The following is a 19,302-nucleotide window of genomic DNA, read 5'->3' as shown; positions in this document are numbered from 1 at the left end:
CCAGAGAGGAGTGGGTGGAGAGGTAGGGGGTGACAAAGCGTGAGAGGGACAAAGTAGGAGTGAGAAAAAAAGAGCTGGAGGAAGAGTGGGGCCTCATGGCCTGAACTTGAACTTGGAGCTGGTGGGGTCGGAGAGGGGAGGATGGGGTCAAGCGCTCAGTGTGGATGGAAAAAAGGAAAAACCCAGCTGAGTGACACCAATATCACCCCACTCAGAGACAGATGGGGGAGAGGGGAGGTGGTGCCATTTAGCAAGCTGCCCTTCGAGGCAATTTCCCCATCTACCCTTTGGATTTTGAGGCAGTCTCACCATAGGGAGTTAAGTGAGTAAATGCTAGTCTTTTCTAGCTCGGCGAACCCAATTGCACTGTCTCAGTTTGCCACAAATATACCATTTTTAGGCTTTTGAACACATAGGAATTACTTAGCAATCAAACTCTTGAAACCATCTGGAAAAGGAGTTTTCTCTACATTGCAAAGGACATTCAAAGAGACAACACATGAATATTTACAGCTGCTTTTGAGGCATTTCCAAGCTGAAAACTGGTGTATATTTACGTCTTACAAACACACTTTGACTCAGAGGGGTAAAATAGGTCAACTTGGCTGACCATCCTACCTTGGTCTGGAGATAGTGGGGGTAGTAGTAGGTGTAGTGGGGGTACATTGGCTGCTGCTCCAAACGTTTTCCCATGTAGCTGGAATCCGATCGAAGGTGCTGGAGGCTGGAGATGTGGAAGCTGGCAGGTGTGGGTATACGATCACTCCAAGGGAGCTGGCCTGGATCCTTCAGACGATGTGATTCCAAGAGGTGGAGGATGCAGAACAGGGACGCTCTCCTCTTAGCGGAGTGTTCGTGTGACAGAAGGATGGGATTTTTTTTTTTTTTTAGTCTGTCTACTTGTCTGGGAGCTCACAGAACCATCCTTCCCGAGGGGGTTTGGAAAAACAGAATCCGGAGTGGCAAGGGGGAAAAGGGGAATAGGGTGAGGAAAGGAAGATTTAGGATAGGTAGAAGAATGCAGGAAACAATAGAAGAGAGGTTAAAGGAGAGGGAAGAAGAAGAGGATGAGGAGGAGGAGAAGGAGGGAATGGATGGGATCCGGTTGCCGGTTCCTTGCTCTCTCCGCTCTAGAAATCCAGACTCACTCTTCCTCTTCTTCTTCTGCCCTGAACATGCCCCTGAATTTCCCGGCGTCACTCACTCTTGTCTCTCTCTTTGGCGTCTCTATCTCTCTTCCTGTGTATCCGTTTTCCCCGTCTGGTTCTTCCTCCCCTCCCTCCTTCTTTCACTCTTTCTCGCACCAGACAAGACCCCCCCCGATCCCACCGGGAGCTTGTGTATCCTGGAGAAGACACGCTTGTCCTCCTCTCCGGCTCGATCCACACAAGACAGTTAAATCAGCGATGAACTCAGGGATGGATGTGGAGCTTGGAGAGGAGGAGGAGGAGGAAGAGAGAGGGTGGTCTGGAGCTGAAGCTGAAGCTGTGACTGCCTTTTTTTCCCTCTCTCTCTCGCTCCCTCTTTTGTTAAGCTCCGGGGATAGATAGGTAGATACGGCAGGAGCCCGGCATGGAGGATGAGCAGGAGAAAAGAAAAAAAAGGGAAAAGCCTTGGTAGAAACTCCTCACGCTCAGAGAAGAAGCAGATAGCCTTATCCAGACTCACACTGAGGAAAATCCCTCCTGATCCACAAGGTGCCTCCTCCAACTCTCTTCTCTTTTCTTCTCTGCAATCCCTCTTTCTTCTCAAGCTCTCTCCCTGACGGCTTGCTTCCCACTGCGCTTGGCAGCCGTCACTGTGAGCGTGTGTATGTGTGGTAGTGATGGCAGCAGCAACAGCGGTGGTAGTGCTTGTGATGTGTGTATGCGTGTGGTATGTGTGTGACTGTGCATGTAACTGAGAGGGGGGAGCGTGTTTGTGAGGCTGTTGCCGTCTGCTCCACTCTGCGTGCTGAGGCATAGAGGGGGCTCGGCTTCAGCGCAGTGATGCTCCTCCCTTCCTCTCTCTCTCTCTCTCTCTCTCTCTCTCTCTCTCTTTTTCCCCCTCTGTGCTTTTCGTGGAGCTAGAGAACAGTGGGAGTGGTTGGTCCTGCCCTCGTTCCAGCCCCGGGGTTGTGCATGTGTGAGAGAAACAGAGAAAAAGAGCGAGACAGAGATGGGCTGTTCTTCTGACAGAAAGGCGGAGCAGGAGGAGGGAGCATGAAGAGCAGGAGCAGGGGTAAAGGGTGAGGAGAGGATACACGAGGAGTAGAATTTGGAAACAGAGAGGCCCCCCTACTGGCACTCTATCGCTGCAGCAGTGCTACTTTATCCATGATAAAAAGCTGCCATAGATACAAGCAAAGAGATAAAACAATATTTAAACTTTCTATCATGATTAGGGATAGAAGTTATCAATTTTTATTGATATTGACAGCCTTATTTATATGTCTTATTGATCAGAGTCCTTATCAATACTTCTTTGCTGTTTGGTGGAAAGACAAAATGATGACAGTAGATTTTTGGCTGAACGCTGAGGTCAGCTCTACATATGGCTTTGTCTGTGTCTGAGTGACTGAGTGTGTGAGGGATCCTACTTTCAGAGTTGGGTTTGGTTGTACTGAAAGTCTGTGGTTATGGCTGCCTCCACTGCACTAACTACCTCTGATATAGCTTTAGCATTGCATCTTTTTTACTAGAACTGGGCCATATCTCAGCATGAAATACAGAATAAAAACAACCCTATAAGCTTTTGGTGTTGGGAAAGATGTTTTTGCTCTTCTGTTGACCTGCTTCAGCATGAGTATGGTAAAGTTATGAGGAAATACGTTACTTGTTGTGAGTGCTTGGGCCTGCTAGTGGACTCATTAGCTGGGACTGAGCCACAGCGGTCTGAACTTGACGACCTGTCTTCAATAAACAAGCACAGAGAGCAACACTGAAAGCTTTCTGTGACAGAAAAAATGTTCTCGCTCTACTCCCGTTCTGTTCGGCATGGCTTTCTGATCATGGCGGTGGGCGTTAGCTGTTAGCTTGGATGTCACTATAGGACTACTACAGTTTACTCAGAACTGGACCACTCTTATTCAAACCGGAACAGAGGGCCACACCAAAAGCTTATATTGTGCAGAGAAGAGGTTTTTGCGCTTTTGTTGTAGTGATGCGACCCCTCCCCGCACAAGACCACTAAATAAAAGGAGGTATTGCTGTGCCTGAATTGCTGTGTCTGTATTGGTGCTTTTGCTTCTGTCTATGACTTTTAACCAATTAGATGCAATAAGACAAGCGGGGGGGGGTGGGGGGGCGTTGCTCAGGGTTCTTAGTAGAGCTAAAGTTAAAGAGTTATGATTCAGTCTGGCACATCAATCAAATATCCCTAAATTACACATTCCTCATATTGATAAGTGTATTTATTGAAGCTTCTCATCAAAAAATGAATTTTTGTTGTCTTGACGTGACAAATGAACACTTTATGAAATTTTCATGTGTCCACTTTCTGAGCTGACCTGAACGCATCATATATGCATATATATACCTTTCAACTTGTTAATAGATCTATTCATGTTAGAATTCATATATTAATTTCTACAATTCTGAGGCAATAGAGCTTGGCAACCGACCTCACTGTGCATTAAATTATGGGATTTGTTTGGGTCAGAACCGCCATATTGGACGGCCATCAGTTGAATTAATTTCCTTTCTAATAATCCTAAAAAGTAGTTTGAAAGAAAGTGGTACAAAAACAGAAAACTCATACCTAATGTAAAGAGACGCTATATGAAAATATCAATAATATTGGAAATTGAGACCCAAATAAAGTACCAGAAGAAGACTCACTTTGTAACCCAGATGCTGTGCCTCCTCTTACATTTTCAAATATTTTGAGCTTCTTCAGATGTGGTCTATAGTGCTTCCCAGTTTTAAAATTTGAAATCTTTGATGTTTAGAAAAGTCTGGGAAGTATTGTCATAAAACTTCCCACAGACTTCAACATTCAGGTAACTTTTGGCTTACACTTCTTAAAACAGCTTTTTGAGCCTTTGTCGGCAAAACACCTGAACATGTTAGGTTTTTACTGAGAACAACAGATTTATTCATTACTAACTTACAATCCACTCTGATGCTAGACTATTTAGAAATAAAACACTATCAAGAGGTGGCTATCCAAATAAAAGTTAAATGTTAATATTAAGTGTGGTGGGGGCTACAGTGTAGTGTTTAAACTGACTGTAGTGAGGAGAAAACGTAATAGATACCTGTCAGCTGAGCAATAGAGCTGTGAGTCTGTGGCTCACGGGGATATGCGTATGTCTGAGTGATAACATTTGTGAGTTCAAGTGCAACTCTGCTCGTGATTGTGAAAGCTTTATTTTTCTAAACGTATTTATTGCTGTGACTGTGTTGCACTACTCACTCATACAAACACTTTAGCGGCAGTAGGTTTGAATGCGACTTGTAAATTGCCATTAATATGTGTGTAAAGGATTCAATCTTGTGACAGAAGACGGGATGTCAAGCAAGCACAGCCACCGCTGGGTAATGAAGAGCAGTTAGCATGGAAATTTTTAAAAATATATATTTTAAAGTGCGTGGTATTTTTAAACATACTTTATTACATCATGAGTGCATTTTCAACAGCAGACCCACTTCTTTCTTCCGTTTACCATTTCTATCACAAATATAGCAGGAGAAGTGGGGCTGGGCTATTAGCATTAGCAGCACTAGCTCTTAGCATCTGCAATGTTTACATTACTGTATCTGATATACTTATGTACTGCCTGGACTCTTGCCCATTTTAATGCAAGTTCTTACAAGAGCTGGAGCCCCGGGGCTCATCCATGAGAAGGGGCCCAATAAGGCCAGGGGAATAACAGAAATCCAAAATTTTGTGTAATGGGCCCTAAGGGGAGGGGAAAATCAATAACTTGAATTAAGAAAAGTCTTTGTGATTGGTTAATAGGAAGAAGGCCTACTTATTATTCAGCTGAGTTGCTCTTTAACTGCACATGTAACTTTTGGATGGCAGCAGGAACTTGTGAAAGTACAAAAATGTGTCTGAAAAATGTGAAAGTGGTGCAAAGAAACCAAAATGCCTAAGGGACACTGAAAACCACAAGCGATTACGAGCCAAAATAGACAGGAAAAGGATAAATAGAGAGCCATAAGCTCAGGGCCACCCAGGCACTCAGACAGTCTAGCAGTCGGTTATAGAGCTACCATCTTTTCTTTTTATCAGCAGATAAATTTGTGTGTCGTCTGCATAAAGATGGCACAATATTCCCTGTTATCAGAAATAGACCCAAGAGGGAGGAGGTAAAGGGAGAAAAGAATGGGGCCAAATATAGAACCCTGAGGAACCCCACACAGTTACCAATTTTATTTTAACAGACCTCTCTGAATCGAAAGACCTGAACCAGTTTCGGGCTGTACCTGTTAAACTTACACAATGTTCAAAGTGAGCAATGAGAATTGTGTTAAAGGCAGCTTTTAGATCTGAAAGTATTAAAAGAGTCAGTAGTCAATAAAAAAATATTTTCGTTTATTTCATATTTCGTTTTCATTTTAAAAAAAACTACGAGAAAAATGTTCGTACACAACTTTTTTACAAGGAGGAAGATGGGACAAGGACAGGCTATAAATAGATTACCGATGATAAAAATCTGACAAAAAGTAGGTTACTTTTTGTTACAAAGACGAGATGAGACTAAAATGTCCGTGCCAGAGTGATAGACATTCTGTGACATTTCTCTTCTGTGTGTCTAACCTGCTGTCTGTTAAAACTACCAGAGGAGAGAGAGCAGGAGGAGCAGCATGCCTCAGTGTATGAAGAAGTGTGACAGAGAGAGGAGCTTGATTGGTAGACTACACATCATCGTCACTGGGTGAGAGGAGGGGTACACCCTGGACTGGTTGCCAGTCAATCGCAGCTACTGGACAGTAATCCTTCTCATTCTTGGTCAGAGTTGTAGTGGTAAAAAAAACTCCAAAACCTTGTACTAGGTTCCTTTATAGTTAAAAATATTAATCCAAAGTTGAAATCCATGTTAAAATTGGCAAGGCAAATGCTAATTGGCGAGTCAAAGAAAGTGACGTATGTTACATTCAGATGTGTTTAAAGAGGCTTGGACTTTTGGCAATTCAAGGAGAATAAAATGAACTTATTGTGATGTGTTCAAAGTCACATGGAGAAATTGGAATTTTAGTTTTAGTGAAAAAACTGAATAAATGTGATCCTTTAAAGGAGAAATGTTTGCATAATAAGTAATATAAGAAGATGTAAAGCATGAGTTCAGTTAGAACATATTGTCTCATTTTTCCACCCCAAATGCATCAATATTCATACTAATATTACTAAAATTATCAATAAAGAATTTGATCATTAAGGCGCATTAGTAAATGTACCATTATGAATAAAAATGTTATCCAGTGTTAGTATTTTCAACAGTTTATTTTAGATTGTCACATTGAGGCTATTAATTGTAAATGTGTGTTTAATTCTTTTACAGTTGGGCTATTTTTTAAGAGAGGAAATATGATATGACTAAAAGTAAAGACTAAAATGTAAGGACTTTTTGGCGACTAAAACTGGACTAAAACTGCTGTCAAAAGGCTTAAAACCACATTGGAAAACATCAAAAATGCCATGATCATTTAGATAAGAGTGGAGTTGTAAAAGCACTGCTTTCTCTAAGATTTTTTAGATAAATGAAGGCATCGATATCAGCCTGAAATCAGGCATGTGTTGCAGACAAAAGATGGGGAAAGACCCTAATTGTTTCCTTTAATTCTGAGTCGACCTGTGTGCTTTTTTTCCCCATTTAACTCAGTAGACAATCCCATGTAGCATGCTGCCTGAACGAACTTACTGTGACATTACACAATTATCGACCGTTTTAATGATAATTTAAATTGAACAGTATGATAGCTGTGAGAGAATTTTAACAGTTATCAGAACCCTTGAAGCAACATTTACTATAGTTCAGTTATTTTAAGCTATTATTTTCTTCTGTTTTCTCAGTATCAGAATCAGCCGTTATCACCCACCAACATAAAAACAGATAAATCCAAGTGTGCACACATGCTTGAACAACCCTCCAAAACATGTCCCTGAATGCCCCGCTGCACACGAGAGACGCTCCATTCACACGAGCGCCCGTCGTCACACAGTGTGCATGTAGTTCAGTGGTTGTGTGGCACAGTGACCCACTGACACACTGCTGCCTGTTATGTGATGTAACCAGGTTTAAGTAGTGCTCTTACATAAGCACAGTGAGCCATGCATGAAAAGGCTGCTCTGCCCTCTGACTGCAGTTTTGTGTGCATGTGGCATGTGTGTATGTAAGACAGAGAGAGGTAGAGAGAGAGAGGGGAGAGCTGGCAGACAATGCAAGTTCACTGCAGTGGAAAAAGGGGGCACGGGGACTGAATGCAAACACAAAACCACGTCAAAGATAAGAGCTCTTTTTCATGCGGGTAATTAAAGTACTTTGAAGACCATGCTGCAAAGACACATCAGTAGTTTGTGCTATTGTGAGGACATCAGGCAGTTTTTGTCACTGTTCCCATGTGTCTGAATCCTTATAGTGCTCTCCTGTAAACATATACAAAACTACCAATAATACTCTACTCAGACTAACTTTCAATAAAACATACAAATCTGTTATCTGAAATAAAAAACTCCACCCTGCACTTATCAGGCACATTTTTTCTTCATATTTCTCAGAAGGGATCTTTTGATTTGATATTCTTTTTATAAGAAGACTTGCCAACCAAAAAGTCAGAAATACTGAATGCGTATTAAACATGCCAGAGAAAATAAGAAGCAATTAAAGCGACTCCCCCTCAACATGCTAACCAGAGTTAAATATGCATAAACGCCCTGGAGGGATAATCATAAATGCTACTCCAGATTTGAGAAGTGGCTAAACATTATTTACATGACTGATGATGGAGGTGTTTACAGCTTGCATCAGAAAAGCCACTACAGTTAGGGGATGATTTAACAGATATCTAACCAATCAAGGCTGTCTGTCAAGGAGAGCCCTTTGAGTCACAACCTGTATTGCAGTACCATGTCTGGAGGCAAGCCTGGACTCTATGTTTTGAGTTGTCTGTACTACTTATCAAACATTTGACACGTAGTTTATGATAACATGATGTAATAGCTGATATACAGTTTTTCATTGTGTCTGTCCATCCATACATACGTCCTGGCCATTCTTGTGAACACAATATTTCATGAACCCTTTGAGAGATTTTCTTCAAGCTTTGCACAAATTTCTGCTCTAAGATGAGCATAAATTAATAAGGTTTCAGATGTTACAGATCAAATGTTGAGTTAACATTGCAGAGGCCCGTTTTTGTAGTTTGGAGGAAAACTTTCAGATAATTGATAGAACCAGTGCAACACCACTTCCCTCTCTACAGAGTGACCACGCCATGGATTGGGTGAAAGCATGCTCTGTGTTTGAGTGGCAGTAGGTTAGGAAAAAGCACTAGCAAAGTGATTAAACGCTAGGGAGTTTTGAGCATCAAAAAACAAAAAAGCCATAATTTACCATGTTTTTTTATTCTTAAATGCAGAGGGAGAGTAAAAGAGCTGTTTCTTTGGGCCAAAACTACAGAGGATTATAGTGGTCAAATGTCGGCCCCATTACTGTGTTTCTACTTACTTTAAGCTAGTGATTGCTCTGTAACAGCAGCAGCTGTAGGCTGCTCGTCTATAAACAGATTTTTCACACATTTACTAGCGTACTTATTACATTTTGAAAGTTGAGAATCAACTCAAAGTTAAAATCCACACATACATGAGGCCACAGGATTGGGCTGTTTGTCCAGTTTGATGACAGCCTGGTATACACTACCATTTTGGGCCGTCCCAGAAAAAAAGATGAACAATCGTGGCAATATCTTTGGTTGTGACTCTTCAACACCAGTCCTATGTCGTACTTTGAGACAGGTTGACAGATGGTTGTTGTCATGGTTTTGTGACCAAAGATAGCCTGGGATAAAAGTCTGACAGTGTCAGAAATTTAGGATGGCCATCTCACAATATGTGGCTGAAATGACAGCAATAAATGGGACACTGGCATTAACAAACAAAACTTGGATGGAATGTTTTCACTCAGACAAGGGTGGGACTAGCATCATCTGGGCAAAGTATCTGGATGGGTTGATGCTATCAATGGGCCATAAAAACCTAGGTACTCATCGTCCCAGGATCCTTTGCAGTACCTTCAGAGAAGACACATTGTCCTCTCTGATAGGAGGAGACCTGAAGGGAGAATGCAGGGGGGTCCAGAGGTAATAAAAGCCACTGTGATCCATCAGCCATACCATCGCATGCTAGCAGCCTTGCACAGCAGCTGCCTTCCTCCGTGTTCATCTGTTTTCCCAGCTTTAGCTCAAGTTTTAGTGCAGTCAGCTATCGGCTGGTCGAGCACAAAGAGTTTCTTCCTCCCTTCAATGTCATTTGGACAGGAGTGCTGCAAAAAGCCCATCTTTTCACAGCCTGCTCAAAGGACAATTTTGAGCCCCACTGTCATCTTAAAGCCAATTCTTGACGCCACAAGACTTTTCACTTGCTGGAGACGCACCTAAACCGTGGAAGTAAACCGTGGAAGTAGGGTGGCCATTTCCACAGCACCAAAAACGAGGACACTTTGCAGCACTTAGTGAAGCAAGAATAACCGTAACAAATAGGACTCTAGTGTATCCCCGGCTACAATACAATTTTGTCCATGATACTGATGGTACAGTATCATGATACAGTGATTCTCAGATACTCCATTCATTGAAGGACAACCCCTGGCCAGGAACCACCTCTGGCCAAAGTGAGGTCCTAAGCAGATTCTGATATGAGGCCACCCAACAATGCTGCCACTGTCACCCAAACATACTTAAAAATACTCAAAAGTATCTTAAAATAACTAAAATAACTAAAGGATATTTTCCTACAGTAATAATAAATACAAAGTCTTTAGTTAGTCGCATATAAGAGACACAGTTCTTAGTAGAATTATCATTGATTTTAATGATCATATTCCTTGTTGCAATAATAAGGATATTTTTAATTTCCATTTATCTAAAAAAATGGTCACCATGGGTTAGTTATTTTCATCATAGCATTAATACCACTTTATTAGATATCATATTCATATTCATATTCATATCATATTATTTATAAAATAAAACTAGTATAAACAAGCGGATCATCACGGATGGCACCAATCTCCAAAAACAGATATCTTTAGGGTTAATTTACTAATGTGTGACGGCCAGGTAAAGTTTCTGTTTGGTCAAGGCTGTATAAACATTACCAGGATTATATTTGACATACAAACACCAGACTGATATGCAGAGAAAGAGAGCAACGGACAATAAGCTGCATTACATTCAGGTGCAACACCAAAAAGAGGACAAATAAGCGTCCGGCTTGTGGCTGCGCCGGACACCGGACAAGTTATTTAAATTCCAGACTGTCAGGCCAAAAGCTGGACATATGGCCATTCTACATGGAATAGACGTTAAAGGACAAGCCTCTTTTCACTTCTGGATCTAGTTGGACCCCAGACTGTAATCACACACCATGACCACAAGTAAGAGTCTTTGATCCGGAGAGAACTACTGTAGCTCTAAGAAGCATTTCATGTACATTTGTTGGAAGCTGCAGTTGTTGTCTAACAGCCTCTGCTTATGCGTTGTGATTGGCTTGTGCCTTCACCTACACAAATAACAGTGACTGCTGTAGGAATGAAGGCCCAGCTGATGGGTTCCTGTGCGGTGAAGTTACCGTACTGAATTTGTAGCAGAGAGCTAAAGTTTCTGTCTGCCATTTTGCCTTCCCCTCACACATACACTCATGTTTGCTTTGTCAATGTTTTGTTACATTAGTTTTATAATAGATATGTGTTCAATTAAGGGTCATTGAGTGTGATTGATGCTACTTTGTTAAATAGTTCTAATACAGATGTAAAGATAAGTTGTCTGTGATTATTGTGCATACACACTGCAATAATCTGCTGGTTGAAAAGGTCAGTGCTCGATCTCAAACCTTTATATTCAAATGCCAATATTTGAAAAAATAATAGTAGTAGTTAAATCTTAATTCTGAGAATGATATTTACTCTTTTTTGATTGTTCTCTGCCTTCAAGGTGGTGCACTGTTTTGTATTAATCTTGATTGATAACTTTATTTATTTTTAATAAGAAGAATATTATTCTGAAAATAACCAAAATCTAGCATTAAAACCCAAGCATTTGTAAATGAAATATCTCAATGGTGTTTCAAGGGATATTGTTGTCATATTTTGCACAAATGTCCACTCTGACTGAAGGCAGATCTGTTTAGGTTTTGGAGGACATAGTTTACTGGTAAAGGTTTTTGGGCTTGAAGTTGTGTCCCTTGCTTAAGAACATGAAAATTTGGAAACTCTGGAATTTTTTTGGTCCACTTAATAGGTCAAAGGTTAAAAGTCACAAGATCTCATGTTCATTTTGGAAGGTCAAAGGGCAAGGTCTCTAAGCCTCATGTTCATCCCTTGCTTGTGAATGCAATATTTTAACAATGCTCTGAGAGTTTTTTTTTTTTTTTTATAAATCCCCACTCTGAGTAAAGAAGGATCTTATTAGGTTTTTAAAGTCATCGATCAAAAGCCAAGGTCATGGGCCTTTATGCTCATTCCTTGCGCGGTAAATGGACTGGAGCTTGTCTGACACTTCTAGTGGACTGACTAATCAAAGGCCCTTTTACACCACAGGTCACACTTACCCATTTACTACCATTCACTCCACATTCATACACTTGCTATAAAGTGGACATCAATAATTACTTATCCTGCACGCAGCATTGTGAGCAATTTCTCGTTACATGTGTGTCTGATGACACACTTACATGTGACTGCAGGTGCCTCAACCAACCATTGAGAAATACCCACCTCTTCCTACTGAGACACTTGTGAGAGTAAACCTCATGAATGCTTGATCGTTTTTCCTCAGACTTTGCACAGATTTCAACTCTGACTCAAGGATAAAATTATTAGATTTTTAATATCAAAAGTTAGCCTTTGTCTTGTCCCATGACTGTTCTTTCCCTGTCTGAAAATCATTCACATTATAAAGGCATTAAACCAACAGGCAGTAGTTCTAGTTATATGTAGTTTATTTATTAATAGTGCCTTTGGAACTGATGTACATGAAATGACATGATTTTCACAACTTTTGTAGCTTTGACTTGTAGTCAGGCTTTGTTTTTTTCTAAGAATAAATATTTTCAACAGTTTAACCTTGAATTGTGTTGATACAGAGAGAGTAGCTCTTACAAAGCTTATAAAAGCCCTCTTAAGAACCTTGTAATTGCATGTTTACAATTATAATTGCCACCAACAATGGTGCCAAATATTTTTCACCATTTAAAGGAGCACAGTAGGGAAATTAGTCATCACAGAAGTGGCTGTTTATCTTCCACTAAGTACAGTGGAGGTAAACTAAGTGGAAATAATGTTGAAAACTAAGAACAACATTTTAGATGCCACATATGTAATGTACATAAGAGTAGATTTAATTGAAAACAAAGTGGTGCTCTTTAAATCAGGATCCATTCCAAGAGCTTTTACTGAATATAGCCTCTTTTAAACATGCACAGCACTATTGTCTATTTCAAACATTGCCCTAGTGGAGTGCATGTGTGCACAAAACAGCCAAATTGGTGCAAACTTTTTCAGCCAAACTTTGAGTAAAAATCTGTGTGAATGTGGGATTAGCCAATGTCTAAATGTTGAAGGTAATGGTTGGGAACATTTACCAAAAGCGTTTTGCTGCTTTATGCCCCTTTCTTTCTTTTAAGATTATTATTGGGACTTGTTCACCTTTATTCTAAAAGGACTGCTGAAGAGAGACAGGAAATATGGGGACAGAGAGTGGGGGAAGACATGCACCAAACAGTCACCAAGACTGGGAATCAACCCTGCAACCAATGTATCGAGAACAACTGCCTCTGTATGCGGACATCTTCTTTACCATCTGAGCTAAACTGATGTCTGCTTTATACCATTTTCCTTCCAACAACACTCCACAGATTTATGTTTCTACATTTTTATTTGAGTCATTTTTATTTCTGTTTACATTTGGCAGAGTTACTAACCCAGTTGTAAGCCACTTTAGCCAAATCACATAAGCATGAAAACTTCATAAAAAGACCAACATTTTTTACTCTATTTTTCGTACTACCAAGGATTTTTCTTGCCAGTTCTCTAGTAAATTTCATCTGTGAAGTTGGAATGAGCTGATGTAAGAATGCAGCTGGAAAATGCACCACAAGAGGGTGAGTGATGATGCTCCTATCCTACAAAAGGGACATGACCATAGAAGATGGAGAAGCAATCTTCAAGTAGGCTATAATATTGCTTCATTAGGTTTTCTGAAAACCTGATGAGCCAGATCCTGTTTTAAATATTGACTGCATGGGATATATTTCACATCCATATCAGAAACAGCCTACGTATGCACAGTGTTTAGGAGAAATCCCTGGTGATTGGACGTACAACCTGTTGCACTCGTCATATACCAATCAGAGCTAAAAGATAAAATGATGAAGTGGGCATGTGCAGGTCCGGTAAGTAAACTATACAACCCTATACAATGTCAAATTCTGATTAAAAATATACACCGTTATAGCTACATCCAAGCTGATCACTAAATCAACAACAGCCATTGTGTACCAGCTTGCAATACAACTAAACCACACCTATAGCTAAGGCCTCGTCATCCTCATTGGTCCAGGCTCTTTCAGACTGGACAGAATCGTCTCAGACAGGAGCTTTAAAGACAGATTTTCTTGATGACCAGCATTGAGTCTGGCCAGTACTACTTTGCTAATATCAAAAATACACAATATGGCCTGTGAATTACTGAACTCAGGTGTTTCAATCAGACCTGTTTCCACAGGTTTATAAAATCAATCATATTTGTGATACAAAATGGGTCGTTCTGAAGAGCTCACTGACTTCAACCGTGGTTCTGTGACGGATGCCACCTTTGCATGAGACGGTTTGTAAAATGTCATCCCTGATGGATATTCCACTGTCATCTGTTAATGATATTATCAGTTTAGAAACAAAAGCAACCCAGCCACAAAGCCACAAAACACGAAAAAATCACAGACAGTGCATGGTGTGTAAGTCAGCAATGCTCTGCTGATTCCATAGCTTAAAAGTTCTGAACTTCCTCTGGCATCCATATAACCCGTTATGTTTCCCCCCCAAGAAAACCCAAATTTATACAATGGTTGCTAATGGGGAAACTAACAAGATCTGCATTAGCCACAAAGTGGAGTTTAATAACATAAATGGGTCAAGGATTTCTGAAAGGTGGCAGGGGTTTATGTCTCCACACTGCCACCCACTAAGTCTATCAAAAGGATAGATTAACTTAAAAACAGCCCCAAAACAAAGACAGGTAGGAGTTACCTTAAGTAAGGTGTAGGCTAAGTGAAATGAAAATATTTCTGATTTTCTCCCTCACACACAAAAAATGGCACTGAAACAAAATTTCTCATTTTCTTAAAATTCAAACACAAGGAGAGAGTCAACTGATTGACCCTCACACACCCACAACCCAACCAAACTGAGCAGCAACCTGCTCCCTATGTAGCTTCCCAGCCCTGCTGATTACTAACAGCTCTCAGCTGGGAGCAGACACCTCAGGTGCACCAAGTTTTTCTAAACAAGCAGGGTGAATTTTCATTGAGTTTTTGTGGGGGAAAAAAGTCATCCAGTTTCTTAGAAATATAAGAATTCATAACAAAGAACAAAAAAGAGCTTCACAGAATGGTTTTCCAAGGCCAAACATGCAAACGTCACATCACCAAGTCCAATCAGTGTCAGGTGGAGTGGTGTAAAACACGCTGACACTGGACTGTGGAGCAGTGGCAACATGTTCTGTTGAGTGACAAATCATGCTTCTCTGTTTGACAGTTGGATTGGTGAGTCTGGGTTTGGCTGGGAGAACATTACCTGCCTGACTGCATTGTGTCAGCTGTGAAGTTTAGTGGAGGAGAGATAATGGTATGAGGCTGTTTCTCAGGATGCGGGCTGGGCTCCTTTTGTCCAGTGAGGGGCAATCTTAAATTTTCAGCATAACAAGACGTTGTGGACAATGCCATGCTTCCAACTTTGTGGCAACAGTTTGGTGAGGGCTCTTTTCTTTTCCAACATGATTGTACCCCAATGTACAAAGCAAGGACTACAAAGACATGGTTTGACTGGCTCACAAAGAGCCCTGACCACAACCACATCGAGCAACTTTTAGATGAACTGGAATGGAGATTGCGAGCCAGGCCCTCTTGTCCAACATCAGCGCCTGACCTCATATAAGCTCTGCTGAAAAAATGGGCACAAATTCCCACAGAAACACTCCAAAATCTTGTGGAAAGCCTCCCAAGAAGAGTCGAGGCTGTTATACCTGCAAGAGGGGGGCAACTCCATATTAGTGTACATGTATTTGAATACAATATCATTACAGTCTCTGTTGATGTTATGGTCAGGCAGCCAAATACTTCATGCGTGATAGAGGGTTATGTTAAATAACACATGAGGAAAAATCAAATGTCAGCTAAGTAAAATATGGATCAGTCAATTCTGTCAAGCAAGGTTGGTCAGCTAATCAATACAGCTAACATTTCTCCATAATGACATTTCGTCAACACAATGATCAAGTTAAATAAGTCAGAGTTGTGAATACAGTTCCGATTATTATATGTGATTCTGCGTTTTGTCTTAAGGCTGCATCTCACTGAATTAACAAAACCCAAGTCATGGTTAAAGTGGCAGAGGAGTTAATGCATGATCTTATGATAATCCTGGCATTCAGTTCACTTGGAAATGTATTAGTATGTTGCAGGGTGGTGGCAAGCAAAAGCAGGTTCTATTGATTATAGTGCACTTGTAGTTAAAGAGTGTTCATTCCTGGATCTTTGCAGTCTGATGGTTTACACACACTGAGTTAAGCAGCATGCTGAAGGAAGGTTATACATTCATTCAAGAGCACAATGTGAGGAATGCCAAACGACAAGGAGATATGGGGAGATCAGGTGTGCGTAAAGTCTATAAAAGCAGCACAGACTCCAAAGTTTCATGAAAAATTAAGATTCTGCTGACAGCGCAGTTTGGGAAAACAAAGAGAGAGAATTGATTCTTCCAGCATGCACAGTACAGTCCTATTATGAGAGGCACAATCTTTACATCTTGCTCCATACTCTGCTGCCATAATAAAGCTCCCTAATTATCTTGTCTAGTGACAAGACAGCGGTAATGGTGCTGGTAAATACACACTAGTTAATTGCATTCATTTTAATATCAAACAGACTTCTATTAAGGCTTAAGCACTATCTAATTGCCTACTTGTTTCTGAAGAGAGAATCTGTATCTGCAGCATGTGCATTTCTTTGCAAAGACATAGCTTACGCTTAAAAAATACCAGACAGAAACTGACAGCTGGAGCAGAAATATCAAAGTGTTTTCATTGACATCGTGTGATCTTAAAGCCCTTGGTCATCAAAGCAGCTTTCAAATGGAGCAGGAAAAGGCCATGCTGCGACTCAGGCATGTGTTCCTCTCATCGCTGACCACCAGATGTACAACAAAACACAGAGCCAGAAAAAAAGCAGTTAAAAAAAAAAAACGCCTCACATCTTCGCTCAGATACAGCTGGGTAAACAGAGGAGGTCATGATGACGATAGTCCCATTTTACGGAAGCTGCTCTGGTCGCTTTTCAAGGAAAACACAGGCCAGGATATCATCACACAAACACACTGTGGTATTCGCACACAGTAGATTTACAGTGTTAAATGGACTATTACATCCAATTGCCACACACAGCAGGAGCAAATTTGTCTCTTTGCAAGTTTGCAGGGAAACAAACAGAGAGGCTGTGGAGGGTGAACTGTTCTTGGTTTCTTTGGTTTGAGAAAAAACGTATTAAGAAAATAAGGGATTTGCCTCAATTTAACCACCATCTAAATTACATCCCAGCTCCATGCTTCAACTGTGTCCACATGGGGTTAGAATTAGCAGCGGAGGATACGGCGAATGTAAGCTTGTTCCTAAATTAGAGAAGCATTAGGTCGTAGTGGTTGTTTGTCACCAATTGTTCACTTGTTGATTCAGAGCCTTGCTCTTTTTTAATAGTGTACTTGTTCTTCATTTTGCACCCAAAAGTGCATGTGGAGGAAACGAAGTCAGACTATCGTGTCTAAAAGATAAGTCAAATAAAATTCACTTATATTGCCCATATTGAATAAGGTCAACCTTTTTTTGTCCCTTGACATCCCTGTGTGATGTCAAGGGACTCTCATGGGCCAATGTAATCTATGAGGTAAATATCAGGTAAAGACGGTCTTACACTGTGCAATTTCAACTTTGTAATAGTTGTGGTGTAATGAATCATGTAATGTCATGAATCCTGTGCTCATATTGTATGGTCCGATGGTCTAACACAACCTGAGTGCTTGTGCTGTTTAAGTGAAGTCGGGATGGGCTGTAACAAATATCAATAAGAGTTTCCTCTTAAAAACTCTCAAACACTGAGGTTAAAGTAAGATCTACTGTCTGTTTTTCAAGCTTCTTAAAGCTACAAACAGCAACAAAGCACTATTTGTTTTTACTATAGATGTGGAAGACACATCAAAAAGGCATTCCTATAGGTTGTTTGCGATCATATGATGAACAAGCTTGTGCTACGAAATGGCTATTTAATGTTAGCTTTGGTAGCTAGCTCTTGTTTAAGTTGCAGTTTCCTTTCCTCCATCCTATGTAGTTATTTTATCCACATTTAAAAAACAAACAAACTGATACCAAATGTAGAGGCATTTGGGAGTCAAAAAAACAGCTCTACCGAGCTGGACAAAATCATCTGAATCTCTAAACAGAGACCGATTTCCCCTCAAAACGAGCAAGGCTGGAGGTCAGTGAGAGGAGCATCGCTGAGGAAACATGGGTAAGATGAGAGTTTTAATGAGCCAAACCACAGCAACACTGTACTGAACCAAACTGGACTGCTTTCTGGTAAGGACCACACACAAGTGGCTCATCCAGGCTGAAGCTTTTCTCAGGATGAGGGCTAGGCACGGGGTGTTCTCCACAACAGCATGATGTCATCTGCAAAGAACCTATTAATTTCATGGTAATTTAAGATGCTAAGATGCCAAGTTAACAAAGGAAAAAAAAATGCCCCAAAATTTGGAAAACTGCTGGTGGCTCTACTCTCACCGTCTAAGAGTGTGCACTCATGACCAAAATATCAAATATGCGGGCTGTGGTTGGCTGTTGTCTCTCTAGGTACAATGCACAACAAAAGATGCACAATCAGGCTGAAAGTCAGCCCGACTCCAAGTGAGTCATGCAACTAAAAATTATAGCAGAAACAAAACCTCTACTGTTACAATTTGTTGCAAGACTATTTCTAAAAGCACATATGGATCACAAGCATGTAGATCCACCTATGTGCATCAAGATTACAAACTGGTCTTTGCATTTGCTGACCCAGAAGCATGTTTGAAAATCTATCATTACATTTGTGGATGTGTGGATGTATTTGTTTATCTATTTGTGCATTTACATATAGTATTGCAACAATTAAATCTCCATATGTTCACTATTTTGCAGGAAAGCATGTTTATCTTATTAATCAGCTTAGCTTTTGATGTGATCAAATCAGAGATCATCAAATATGAGGACTTCATGAAAGACCTGTCCAAAGTTGGAGTAGAGAAATAAAGAGTTAAGAAGGTGAGCAATGTTTAAGGTAGCACTTGGAAAAAAGGTAACAGATGTCATTCACAACTTTAACTCCTGAAATGTATCTGTACTCCATCAGTCCAGACATTCATCTATCCATTCATTAGCCAAACCCACTTATCCTTGACAGGGTCAGTGAGGGCTGGAGACAATCCCAGCTGACACTGGTAGGGTTACCAGTCAATCAGGGCTGACACAAAGACTACCTTAGAATAACTGGAGATCAACTGTCTAGTTGAACTGTCAAGATACATGGAGGATTGTTTCTATGAATTGTTAAAGTGTACATTTTATCATTGCACATCCATCATCACTTCATCTGTGTATCAGCAGCACTGCACAAAAAAGTACTATTTAAAGTAAGTAGACATCTACAACAGTGATCAACAAAGCTAGAGTGAGCCATTGTTTGTCTGACTGCTTCTAACGTGGGTTGATCTGCACTGAAAAAAGTAAAACATTGGTTGAACTTTAAAAAATGAAGTAATCAATCATCACACGAAACATTTTGAATTGAATCAATTATTAT

The 19,302-nt window shown here is 40.5% G+C and overlaps 1 protein-coding gene across 2 annotated transcripts in view; it reads right to left on the bottom strand.

Moving 5' to 3' along the window:
• LOC121513676 (RNA-binding motif, single-stranded-interacting protein 3-like) overlaps window positions 1–1,933 on the bottom strand; it is a 237,171-nt gene extending 235,238 nt beyond the window's left edge. For both annotated transcript variants that reach the window (XM_041793581.1, XM_041793582.1), the window contains exon 1: window positions 619–1,933. In XM_041793581.1, coding sequence (XP_041649515.1) covers window positions 619–693 — 75 coding nt within the window. In that variant the 5' untranslated portion in view covers window positions 694–1,933. The remainder of the gene's footprint in view (window positions 1–618) is intronic.
• Window positions 1,934–19,302: the final 17,369 nt, after the last annotated feature.

This window comes from Cheilinus undulatus, linkage group 8 (genome assembly GCF_018320785.1).
Source record: "Cheilinus undulatus linkage group 8, ASM1832078v1, whole genome shotgun sequence".
Taxonomy (NCBI): Eukaryota; Metazoa; Chordata; class Actinopteri; order Labriformes; family Labridae; genus Cheilinus; species Cheilinus undulatus.
This window is presented reverse-complemented; position numbering and strand designations above follow the sequence as displayed.